Source organism: Camellia sinensis, chromosome 9, assembly GCF_055761805.1.
Source record: "Camellia sinensis isolate YWXY chromosome 9, ASM5576180v1, whole genome shotgun sequence".
In the NCBI taxonomy this organism is placed as follows: Eukaryota; Viridiplantae; Streptophyta; class Magnoliopsida; order Ericales; family Theaceae; genus Camellia; species Camellia sinensis.
The window spans coordinates 63,354,380-63,367,665 of NC_138969.1; the positions used below are offsets into that span (position 1 = coordinate 63,354,380).

The window sequence follows — 13,286 nt, forward strand, 5'->3', positions numbered from 1 at the left end:
TTGCTCAGAGAGCTCGATCGGTTCGCCGGTTTTGATCTTGTTCAGGCCTTCCACCGCCGCCACCGTCGAGAACTCCCAGCAACTCCCACAATTCCCTTGATCTTTACTCGGAGCAACAGCACTTGTGGTCCTCCAATCAACAGACTCCGGCAACTCCTCGTCACCTCGGACGACATATCTCTGGCTTAACCCCACCTTGGACTTACCTGGACCGGGCTAATGTCATGGCTGAGAGATATCCACCATAGCTCCATCCATACAAACCGACAGATGGATGAGTGGTGTTGCTTGGATGGGGCCGTGGCCCACCCCATGCTCGTGGCCTGGTGTCATCTGCGACTCCGGCTGCGTCACCGAGCTCCACATCCCCGGAATGGGACTCTCGCACCGACCCTGGGTGTGTGCATCTCCCACTTGAGGCCCTGCCGTTGCTTCCAGCCACGGCTCGCACCAGCTCCGGCCTGCACTATTCTCGGTTTCTTTTATGATGATGGTGGGGACAGAAACAGACAAAAGAGAAAACATCTTTCTCTATACCCAGTGCCGTTAGTGTTGCTTTCAGCTGTGTTTTTCTTTGGTCATCAAGTGGAGAATTGAAGGGTTTTTAAATTGGTAATGGAGAAGTGGGTTTGCCCCACGTCATTGGTTGATAAGTGTGAGATAATGATGCTGTCCATGCCTTGGATAGTGGGCTACATGGGTATTCTTATCCCACGTTATAAAAAAAAAAAAAAGAAGAAGAAGAAGAAGAAGAAGAAAAAAGAGGCTTTGCTATGGTGCTGCTTATTGTAATTACGTATTTTAATTACGAGAGAGAAAAACCAACGGCGGAAGGTAGTGGAAGGCTGTGTCCAGATCATGATTCATTGCCTACCTACCACTCCAGAATATCACATGCTTTGCTCTTATACACACCACTCACATGCACCCCCACTCACAGCACGCCCCTCAGCTTGTCTTCCTACAACAAATATATCTTTATAACCCATACCCAGTCAACTTTTGCACAAACCATTCTGTTCCCCACTACCTCTTTTATTTTATTTTTATTTATCACCATATTCATCATTTCATCACCATCATCATACTTTATTCGATTTCCTTCCATAACGCACAAATACAAAATTCCTCAAGTGACGCTGCATCTATTTACCTTATCATTACAGTCCTTACATTTTTCAGTTCCATATTCCAAAAAAAAATAAAAAAATAAAAAAAAAAACATCTTTCTGCCATTTTTTACCATCTCCACTCTGCGTTGAGCCGTTCCGCTCCACTTTATCAATCCCTTTGTTTCAACCTCAAATAGGTTTCTATCTTCACACCTATTTGAGTTTGAGGGGGGGTTATACATCTATCATGGTGAGCATGCTTACACACCATGCGAACCATCCAAGCTGGTGAGCATCGTTATACACCATGCGAACCGCCTAGGCCAACCCATGGCGCACTCTCTAAGTCGCCCCCTTGTGATGTACAACCAAAGTTTAGTACAACGGTCCGGCATGACCCCGTAAACTGTCCCGACATTGATTTCTGTTAGCATCTACATCGGTCTGGCATGACCCCGTAAACTGTCCCGACATTGATTCCGGTTAGCTTCTACATCGGTCCGACATGACCTCGTAAACTGTCTCGACATTGATTCCGGTTAGCTCCTACAACGGTCCGACATGACCCCGTAAACTATCTCGACATTGATTCCGGTTAGCTTCTACATCGGTCCGGCATGACCCCGTAAACTGTCCAGATATTATCTGCTACAACGGTCCGACACGACCATACAGTGTCTTCTCCAACGGTGTGACACGAACATACCGTGTCTTCAACAACGATTTGACACAAACCATACAGTGTCTCCTATCCTATTTTATTTTATTTATCAGTTTACTTTCATGTTTTGTTACTCTCTCCAAACTCAAGTTGGTTAGTACCTATCCTCCTTGAGTTTGAGGGGGGCTGTTAGTATATTATTATATGTTTGTGTTTAGCTTTAATAATTAGTGTCCCCTTGCTTTATGCTTTGGGTGCCTCAATTGGTATCCTATGTTGTCTTCTCCTCTCTATAAAGAGAGTGTACATCTCTTTGTAAATATACACAGAAATACACAGAAATATGGAGTTATTCATTTGCTCTCTCTTCTCTCTTTCTCAAATTATTGTTACACTATGTTTTTGAAATGTTGCATAAGATATTTCAACTTTCTGGAGGAGTTTCTTACAAACCTCATTACAAGGCATAAGACACAATGTTAGACTAGTAAATTAGACTCGAGCAAAAACTTTGCCCACTGTATAAGTGTACATTTGAGAGAGAGACTATTGGAACTTCTTGAAGTAAAATGGCCCCATATCAGAAAAAAGAAAAAGAAAAAAGGCAAATGTAAAGTCTTTAATATATGTCGGATGGATTCACCCCATATATGTTTAAGCCTTTAAGTGGATGCATGTCTGAAATAACTTGTATTAATTCTAAGTGTGGACACTTTCGATTGCCTAACATAAATCTAAGTATGGACTTTTTGGATTCCGTAACATAAACTCCCTTCGAATGAATTACAAGCCAATCGCAACAATTCATTTTTGTACTCTAAATTATTACTAGTCAATCACATTTCAATAAAGAGCAAATTGCAATATATATATTTTTTAATCATAGATACAAACAAGCATGAAAACAAACATATAATATTGTTAATTGAGATAAATATTTTGGATACAAACTCCATTACAATGCTGAGAAAATAAATTTACACACGTTGGGTACTCTTTTTCCCCTTTATTCACTCTTCAAATCTCCAGCACACATTAGGTAAACATACCTTTATTTAGAGTAGTAGTTTTGATATTGCAAAGCAAGACAATTATTTAGAAACACAAATCATTGGAAGCATATACCCTTACACAATAAAATCCTAAGGTAGACATCACATAACCATAGGGAGTAGCTCAACATTCTTTATGGTTGACAACTGCAAAAAGAAAATGAAAACTCAATAATAATCTACTAGTAATATCTATATTTTGCTACATATAATGTTTGCTTTTTTTTATTTTTTATTTTATTTTCGGAAACAAAAAAAATGAAAATTTCAAAACCACCATTGCCTTCATATTGTTTTCATTTTTGCACAAAAAACAGCTTTTGAAATTTTGGAAATAAATTTTTGTTGTTTCCTAAAAAATGAGATAGGTCTTAGAAAAAAAATCTGAAAAAAGTATTCAAAAAATAATTCACAAAACATGTCTATTTTTCTGTAATAGAAAATTCCTTTCAGATAAGAATTGTATGGTTTTGGGGTATAGCTTGATGTAAATCATGAATTGTCCACTTACTCATGAGAGTTTATCCTCGTAAATTCGTAATCTGGTTCACAATTGGATTTCATTTTCAGGAGCATCAGTATGTCTTGCCTGAGAAAAAAAAGAAAAAAGAAAAGAAAAGAAAAAAAATTTAGGAAAGATTATGATAGGAAATGTTCATAATGACAACCAAAAAAAAAAAATGTGAGAAACCTGATAATATTTTCTGTGGATGGAAAATAAGATATTTAAACAACCTATGCATGATTTCATAGGCTGACAAATCTATCAAGTGTATGTTGAATGGGCTTCAAAGAAAATATGCAAATTGAAAGGCCAATTAATTTTATTTATTCCTAATGTAGTAAAATTTATAGTGAAAACTCACAACATTTTTAAATTACTTATCGATTGAATAAAGATCTTACACAATGGAGAAGGACCTTACATTTTTCTAAGAGAGATAGCAAGTAGGCATTCTTCTCCTCTTTCACTTTTTGGCGAATAACACTTTTTATCATTACTCCAAGTCATGGCATCTTTCACTTTTTGATTGATTGTATATACATTTAATTTTTTTTTTTTGGTTTGGTCTTAAGAAAAATAAAATGTTTAATATAAATAAACATGTAGGGGGTGTTTGATAACCAAATTTAGCACTTAAAACTAAATGTATTAAGTGATAATCAATTAAGCCCATTAGATAACTACAATTGATATCACTTAAAAATTTAAGTGTTTCTTAAAATGTAAGCTAAAACTTAAAGGAAAATTTTAAATCATATGAAACTTATTTAATTCTAATTGAATTTATAAAACTAAACATAAATATCGATATATACTGTTATAAACTCACCACCACCACCACCGCCATCAACACCACCACTGTCATCACAACCACAACTATTATTACTACGACCACCACCACCACCACCACCACTTTCATTACTATTGTTATTATTGCCGTAAGTATTATCATCGTTTTATTACCACTACAATCACTACTGCTACCACCACCACCACCATGCCACTGCCGCTGCCGCCGCCGCCGCGACCACCACCACCACCACCATCACAATATAAAAATTAATATATACAATTTGAAAATAATAGATTTTAAATTTGATTTTATACATATCAAATAACTTATTTTTAGTTAGCACTTAAATTTTTATCAAATAATTTTTTAACTTAAAAAATTCAATATTCAATTTTCAATATTTAATTTTCAATCTTCAGTTTTTAACTTTATCAAATACATTACACACATTTGACTTAATGGCCTAAGGTCTCACTATTGGAATTCGGCAACTTGAAACCAAAAAAAAGAAAAAGAAAAATTCCTAATCAAAACTTAATATAAAATTTATTAAAATGCATAAAAACAAAAGAAAAAAAGAAATTGAGTGTTAACATTTTCTTTTTTCTTCTTTATTTAAGGAAGGCATTATCTCAATCCACTAGGTCTCTTCCATATTTATCCAAGGGCCTAAAAAACATTCATTGTCCAAATGTCCTTATACTAAAATTTGATAAAAATCTGCCAAATAAAAATAGAACTATTCAAATGGTTATAAATTTTAAGCAATATAGGGAGTACTACCATATGAGTGGTTGCTAGAATATTAAATAATTTATTATCTTATGTCCAAAGGACATTTATTTATTTATTTTTTAAGATAGTCAAAGGCCTTCGATAATAAAGGCATAAATGAATATTCATTGTAAAAGGCCAAGAAAAAGTAAATTTCATTACTTAACATAACACCTAAAAATAAAAATAAAACTCTATGCATGAAAGAGGATAATATATTAAATTTTAACTAAATAATAAAAGAAAACAGTAAATTTTACATTAAAAAGTGTAATCTATACACACAAAAAAAAAAAATTAAAAATTTTATTTGAGTGTAATAAAGGGCCTCTCTATGCACAAAATTCATACACAAAAATATATCTAAAAAAATAATGTGTTTAAGATTCAACTCTAATATAGTGGAGTCTACATTTTGAATGAATCTCAGCTGTATTTTAAAATTCTTAAGCATTTTTAAGTGTACAAATTTTGTGTATGTAGTATTGCTCTACTTTAATTTAAAATTATTAGAGATCTGTAATTATCTACAAACTAAATTATCAACTATGAGGAGGAGTTGATAATTTGATTTGTAGTTTATTCAAAAATACAATGTATCATGAATTTTTATCTTGAAATTTTCTCTAAAACTGAAATATATGATGTAAATTTAAAATTAGTTAGATATGAATTATACAAACACAATGAATATACATAGTCCATTGATTTAATAGTTTATTAGTCAAGGACACAATTTAATTTAATTTTTTTTAAATAAAAAAAAAAACATTGCCTCATAATATAACTAATTACCCGATATACATACATATATATATATATATATATGTTAAATGTGGTAAAATAGAGAAGTACCTTAGGTGGCTTTGATATGGGTTTGCACAAACTGATTCGAGTCCATCCCCTGTAGCGGTATTTCCATGTAGCGACCGAATCCAACTTGAACTTCCTTCAGTTTTGGTGTGCTGCCGGAAGTAGTGGCAGCGAAAGTCTTCATTTTGGGGCACGCTACCACTTGAAGATATACCAAGGATGGCCATTCAAAAGGAAAGTCGTCTCCTCCTGTGCAGAAACCACTTAGGTTTGGAAGCCCTACAAGGCTGAGCACTTTGAGACTTTTGAACACCATCTTGTAGTCCACTCTCTCTTCTTCTTCGTGCCCTTCGTTTTGCTTCGCAGCAACAATTTCCTCCATTTCTTCACAGTTATATACAAAAAGCTCTTCAAGTTGATGAAGAGCTTGAGCTATGGAAGGTTGGAAGACATATTTCAGTTTGCCACATGAATCGACAGCCATTTTTCTTAGGTTGCAGAGTTGCACATGTTGACGACTGGAGTAGTTCAATATATGCTTCAATCTAGGCAACTCGAATAAAGTTAAATCTCTCAAACTAGAAAGCAGCTTCACGCCTTCTCCTTCAGAACCAAAATCAAATACTTGTTCCAATTTCTCGCATTCTACTATCGAAAGACACTCCAAATGTTGTAGCCTTTGAAGCAAATTGAATGAAAGAACAGTTGATAGTGAAGGACATTTGCCAACCGTCAAACTTTTGAGCTTTGGGAAGCACACCCAGCTGGAAGTAGTAAGTGCACTTGCTGCACATATCCCTTTGAAACTATCTAACTTGCCGAGTTCCAATTCTTCCAGGTTAGAGAGCAATTGTAGATCACGTGGTTGTGCCTGTGATGAAATCCCCCATTCGTCTCTGTTGATCAAGTATTCCAATTCAGAACAATCTTCAATCCTCAGACATGTAGCTCTCTTCAACACCATCTTTAGCCATTTACTCCAATCAACAAAGCGTCCAACCAAATTTCCAAGTTTCAAATGATTTGGGGAATAATTTTCAACCCTATACTCCGAACTCGATTTTCCAATAAAAATAATAAAACTTTCCAGCTCAGGAAAAACAAAGTTCTTTGGTATATGCGCAATGTCAGGTATGGAAATGGTTAGCACTTTTAGGTGAGGCCAAGAACTTAGTACAACAGCTACTTCTACTGCAGGGTCTCCAATCCTCCTCCTCGAATATTTGCTGCCAAACAAGTACAACTCCTCCAAATGGAATACCATTGTGGCCGGAATCGGAAATTCATGTTCGCTTTTAGTCATGTCCAACAACCTTAGATTAGTTAACTCCCTTATAGCATTTGGTGCCTCAGAAAAGAAGGCACGCTTGAAGCTAAGGACTTCAAGCGTCTTTAACTGTCCAAGAAATTTAGTGCCCCCAAACTTAATTCCATCAAGAACTAATGTTCGAAGACACGTTTGGTTATTGAAAGCATCAGGACTACGAATTGGATTGTCAACAAGGTAGTATAATTGGCTCAAATCTAAAACACTAAGTGCATTCATCCTTGAAAAGAATTCATGTGAACATGACCATACATTTTCATTGTCTTGTAATAGTAATATTTGGAGCTTTGAACATTCCAAGACCTCAGGAAGGTTACTGATTTGATTTCTCATCAACGATAGGCCAGTGTATTGATCCAAACCATCCATATTTGGCCAATCTTTCAAATTGCAACCAGCTCGTACAAAATACTCTTTGGATCCAATATCTATGGCAACATCACGTACAACATCATGCATTTTGATGCAATCTTGTTTATCACTAGCTAATAACAAACAGGAAGCTACGAGATTTTTGATCACTAACTTTGCTTTGCCCCTGGCTTCATGCACTGTATCAACTTTTTTGAATACCCTCAACCCCATCCCATATCGCACCAAGTCTTCTATTAAGATGTTATGATCCTCAGGAAATAAAGAACAAAGCAAGAAGCAAGCCTTGGTTTCCTCACCTAGCAGGTAGTCATAGCTCAACTTAAGACTTTTGTACACATGTTGATTGACACCTTCAATGTTTGTTGGCACTGATTTTATCAATTCTCGAGCTGCCTCATCCCATAAAGTAGGGTCATCATTATTCTTCATTGCACTTCCAACCGTAACAAGTGCTACTGGTAGGCCTCCACATTCTTTTCAAACCTCATTAGCGACGACAGTCAACACATTAGAGTCAACAACATGGCCAACATTCTTTTTGAACAACTGCCATGAATCTTTTTCAGATAAAACACTGAGATGAACAATCTTTGTCCTCAGCGTTTCCATTCCCATGGAATTGCATACTTGCTCACGCCGTGTTGTGATTATGATTTTGCAACCCTTGTGATCACGACCAAATGGAATGCCCACGGCTGCCAAATCAAGTTTGGCCCAAACATCGTCCCATATAACAAGGATCTTCTTCACATCCCTGAGTCTTGCACACAACATGCTTGTTCGTTCAGTTGCACTTGGTTGATTAATTAAGCTGGTGAAACCCAACATGCCAGCTATTTCATCTTGAATCGTTTTAATGTTCGGGTTTTGAGACACTACAACCATCACAACTTCATCAAAAAGCTAATCAGATTTTGCTTTTTTGGCGATTTTGTTTACCAAAGTTGTCTTTCCAATGCCCCCAATACCATGTATTCCAATGAAGTTGATATTGTCAATACTTGGTGCCTCCATTACATTCGTCATTGCCAAATTTCTAGAATCATAAGTCTTGAACCTTTCAGAGGGTATGGACACAATCCCCAAGGGAGCTGCAGGGTTGGATATGCTAGTGAAGTTGCCATCTTTTTGTAGCTCTTTAGCCTCCTCTATTTTATTTTTTGCTTCTTTACGTAGCCGGCGACGTGTGACCAAATCAGGAAACCACCCACTGAAACATTTCTTGTTCACATTGGAACCTCCTTGTAGAAATTTCTTAGCCTTCACTATGAAACCATCAACTTTTGTAATCCAGTGGTTGACATCTTCTCGAATTTCTTCTCTATTTTTTTTTGCATGATCTATGGATCTCTGCACTCCATTTCGCAGTATCTCTAAAGTTTCAACTTGGATTGTCAAATTTTCAACGTATTTCTTTCCGTGAATCACATAACTGAACTCACGCCCAGCTGGCTGCACCAATAATTCAACAACTTTTATTCCAATGGAAATTAGAATACCTGTCATGTCTGAGGAAAAACAATGTATAAGCAATGCTTAAAAATTGCTACAGTATTACTGTTATTAGTAACAAAAAACTTGTGTCTGGATCTACCTGTTACACTAAAATCTCCGGGTTTAGTTTTTGACTAATGACATACAGTATTTTTTTTATTCTATCTTGCTGAAGGTTATGGACAAGTTTATTCAAAATGGTGCGGTATCAAGTGGTATATATGTTACACGTCACAAATAAACTATTGTATGGGATTAATGTCGCAGATTTATTTTAGCAAGGCCTTAATGCCTTTAGTTACAAGTAAAATGTTTATGTTATGCTAATGATCACTTTTTAAAATGAAGAAGAGGCCCTACTTTCTTGCATTAAGAGTAAATAAAACAAGGAGTGCACTTAGATCTTGTCTTCTCGCTTCTCATACTATTGTAGTTGCTTATAATACTTATCCTATACAGCGAAGAGATGTTTGACAAAACCTCTGTATTATGATTTAGTTTGGCAGGAACACTGCTGGAAGTGGATCATTAGACTTATCCTATAGAGCAAAGAGGTGTTTGAAAAATCCTATGTATTGTGATTTAGTTTGCAGACTAATGAGGAACACTGCTGGAAGTGGATCATTCCCACTGCAATTGTGGATACACTATACTATCACAAGCATGAATTGTCTAATGCTGAACTTGTGCAGTTTCCTTCAATTTGGTATGACCATACTATAATGTTGAACTTGTGCAGAGTTAAAATGTGTTTTTGTTTCCACAATTAATTGAGGTAGAATTTCACTTGTCTTGCGTAATTATTATTTATATTATGTGATACAGTACTAACATAAACATATATGTACTTATTCCCCAACACAAACTAAACAATGCAATTGAGCTGGTAAAAACCCCATTAACAAAGTTGGCTTTCCATTGGCTGGAAATTAAACATATAGAATTTAATAATTAGATAATGTAAACATAATTATAGAGCTTTAGGAGGGATGGTGGTAGTAAAGATATCTAAGCTTTCAAAGGGGGGGGCATTGATTTCAGAAACCCAATTGGGAAATTCACAGTTTTCTTGATTTTTGAAATTTATGATTGTTTTGTATCACCGCTTACATAGATACTCACGATTGGTTCCTTGTTTAAAAATAAGTATTAAATAAATAATGATGTCGAATAATAGTTTACCATGTATCCCTTGAATCCTTGATATAACATGGTGAGGAAAAAATTGGTGATATATAGATAATTTATTTGTCTACTAGTTTATTTTTAACTAATTATTTATTTTGTCATGTGATGAATATTGAAGCTGAGTTTTCTTTGTTCTTTTTTCTTTTTTTTGACTTGGACAATATGGGACTGTTTTTGGTACAATTTAGAGCTATTTAATTATTTAGGTAATAGCCGTGGATCACTCTTTCAGAGGGTTTATAGAGCTAAATTTTCCCTAATGGCTCCTTTATGGAGGGAAAGGCAATGAGTAATTTGTCTTGGGTTTGGCATGGGTTGTTGGAGGGGAGGAAAGTTATTGAAGCAGGTTGGCAGTATAGAGTTTTTAATGGGAAAAGAAGCTTAGATTTGGTCAGACCTTGGCAATCTAATCCTCCGTGTGACTCACGGGCAGCTTTCCCATGAAAAATATAACTTGTGACAACTGACCGAATATTATTCGGACCCGTAGGTTTGGAGTTAGAGCCGAATACGCCCAAAACTTAGTCGAAAAAGGGCGTTTCGGGGGGCGAAAATTCAAAACAGCCCCCGAACCTCCGTGTGACTCTCACGAGCTGCTTCCCCATGACAAATATGACTTGTGACAACTGACGGAAAGTTATTCGGACCTGTAGGTTGGGAGTTAGAGTCGAATACACCCAAAACTTAGTCGAAAAGGGCATTTCGGGGGCGAAAATTCAAAACAGCCTCTGAACCACCGTGTGACTCTCATGGGTAGCTTCCCCATGACAAATAGGACTTGTGACAACTGACGGAATGTAATCCGGACCCATAGGTTGGGAGTTAGAGCCAAATACGCCCAAAACTTAGTCGAAAAAGGGCGTTTCCGGGGGCAAAAATTCAAAACAACTTCCGAACCTCTGTGCGACTCTCACGGGCAGCTTTTCCATGAAAAATATGACTTATGACAACTGACGGAATGTTATTCGGACCCGTAGGTTTGGAGTTAGAGCCGAATACACCAAAAACTTAGTCGAAAAAGGGCGTTTCAGGGGCGAAAATTCAAAACAGCCCCCAAACCACCGTTTGACTCTCACGGGCAGCTTCCCCATGACAAATAGGACTTGTGACAACTGACGGAATATTATTCGCACCTGTAGGTTGGGCGTTAGAGCCGAATACGCCCAAAACTTAGTCGAAAAATGGCGTTTCGGGGGCAAAAATTCAAAACAGCTCCTGAACCTTCGTATGACTCTCACGGGCAGTTTCTCCATGACAAATATGACTTGTGACAACTAACGGAATGTTATTCGGACCCGTAGGTTGGGAGATAGAGCCGAATATGCCCAAAACTTAGTCGTAAAAGGGCGTTTAAGGGCGAAAATTCAAAACAGCCCCCGAACCACCGGGTGACTCTCACGGGCAGCTTCCCCATGACAAATAGAACTTGTGACAACTGAAAAAATGTAATCTGGACCTGTAGGTTGGGAGTTAGAGCCGAATACGCCCAAAATTTAGTCGAAAAATGGCATTTCCGAGGCGAAAATTCAAAACAGCCGAATACACCTTGTTATATTATATTAATTTCTTGAACGTACACAAGTGTGTTATATTATATTTAAGCTTGCATACAAGTATCAAACTCTGAATGGTGTTTCTGAGGCCATGTGCTTCATGAGATATCCGGTATTCTTTCTTTGATAAACCATCTATAGGTATCTCAACATACATTTCTACATATTTCCTTTTGTGATTGAACTTTATTTTTGTTATTATTTTTCTCACATGTTCTAATATCCTGAATGAAATGGCACTGTCAGACATTAATAAGTAGGGATAGTTTTATATCCAATCTAATGATTCAAGTGCCTTTTGCAAACAATTAATGAGGAAGTTGGTAAAAAGAATATTTTCTATCACATTGGGCTTTGATATTGGTTTAGCCACAAATTTGGATACATGTTGCATACAAATAGAAGATTATTACATTAGCTTTATGTTAGTAATGACAGATTTAGTAATGATTGTTCTGTATTTAACGATGTTCCTTATAACAAAAGACTTTAGAAAGACTGATAATTGATTCATCATGGAAGGTTGCTTCTTTGATATGTTATTTGTCACTTGTTGCCAAATTCATTCATGAAGTTGGGCATTTTTTAGTCCAATTCTAATGTTTTTTTGTTTTTGTAGATGACTTTGTTGCGTGGACTTTCAGAGTAATATTTTGATGTATGGAGAAGAAATTTCACTTTTGTATAGAACTAATATAATACTTTTGTCATCCCCGACTTTCGTGCAGTTCCCTATTATTGATACAGAAAACTTTTGATAGCCAACAGATAATTACTGGCATGGTACATAGATCACCTTTTGTCGCCGTACATATATATGATTTTTTGTCGTGGTACATAGATGTACTTTTTGCCTTGATACGTACATCACCTTTTGTTGTGGTACAGATTACGATGGTAATTTGTACCATGCCAAATGGTCATTTCACATGGTAGTAAATGTAATTTTTGTACATGGAGGGCTTTGATTTTTGTATGATTCTATATTTTGTATGGAATTATTATTTTAGTTTGGACAATAGTTGGTTTGTATGTAATTTGACAGTTAAAGTTATTTATTTTTTGTATATGGATGCAGATTGTGGAATGATTGATAGTATATGTATAATTTTATTTATATACGTATTATAGATTGCATGGAATGTAGACAGGTTATGGACAAATTATAATATTTGCAATAAAACATAATATCATTTTTTTGGCGACTAAAAGTTTTGTAGCAAAACAAAAAATAAAATAAAATAAAATAAAACATTTGGTGACTAAACGTTTTGTAGCCAAAAGAAAATCAAACATTTGGCGACTAAAAGTTTTGTAGCCAAAAGAAAATCAAACATTTCGTGACTAAAAGTTTTGTAGCAAAAAAAAAAAATCAAACATTTGGCGACTAAGATATTTCGTAGCTAAAAACAAAAGATGAAGAATAAAAACACTTTTGCCGACTAAAATTTTAGTAGCAAAAAATGTGGGAGTTTAGGCGACTAAATTTTTAGTGGCCAAAACAAAAATTATTTTCCGACTAAAATTTTAGTAGCAAAAAATGTGGGAGTTTAGGCGACTAAATTTTTAGTAGCCAAAACAAAAACTATTTGCCAACTAGCAGCCAAAAAAATTTAACTTAGGCGACTAAAATTTTAGA

At 35.7% G+C, this 13,286-nt stretch overlaps 1 protein-coding gene and 1 long non-coding RNA gene across 7 annotated transcripts in view; one reads left to right on the top strand and one right to left on the bottom strand.

The window, feature by feature from the left end:
• LOC145798625 (uncharacterized) overlaps positions 1–13,286 on the top strand; it is a 217,928-nt gene that overhangs the window by 46,866 nt on the left and 157,776 nt on the right. The gene's annotated exons all lie outside the window — the stretch shown is intronic.
• On the bottom strand, positions 2,673–12,005 carry LOC145798623 (disease resistance protein At4g27190-like). The gene is made up of 3 exons (XM_082886891.1): positions 5,753–12,005; positions 3,337–3,414; positions 2,673–2,972 (listed from the first exon to the last, which is right to left on the bottom strand). The coding sequence occupies exon 1, from the start codon at positions 7,839–7,841 to the stop codon at positions 5,754–5,756; it is 2,088 nt and encodes a 695-aa protein (XP_082743017.1). The 5' UTR covers positions 7,842–12,005; the 3' UTR covers positions 2,673–2,972; positions 3,337–3,414; position 5,753.

Bases quoted from the DNA above. Each gene is read 5' to 3' on its own strand.
- LOC145798623 (XM_082886891.1), bottom strand. From the start codon at position 7,841: ATGAAGAATAATGATGACCCTACTTTATGGGATGAGGCAGCTCGAGAA.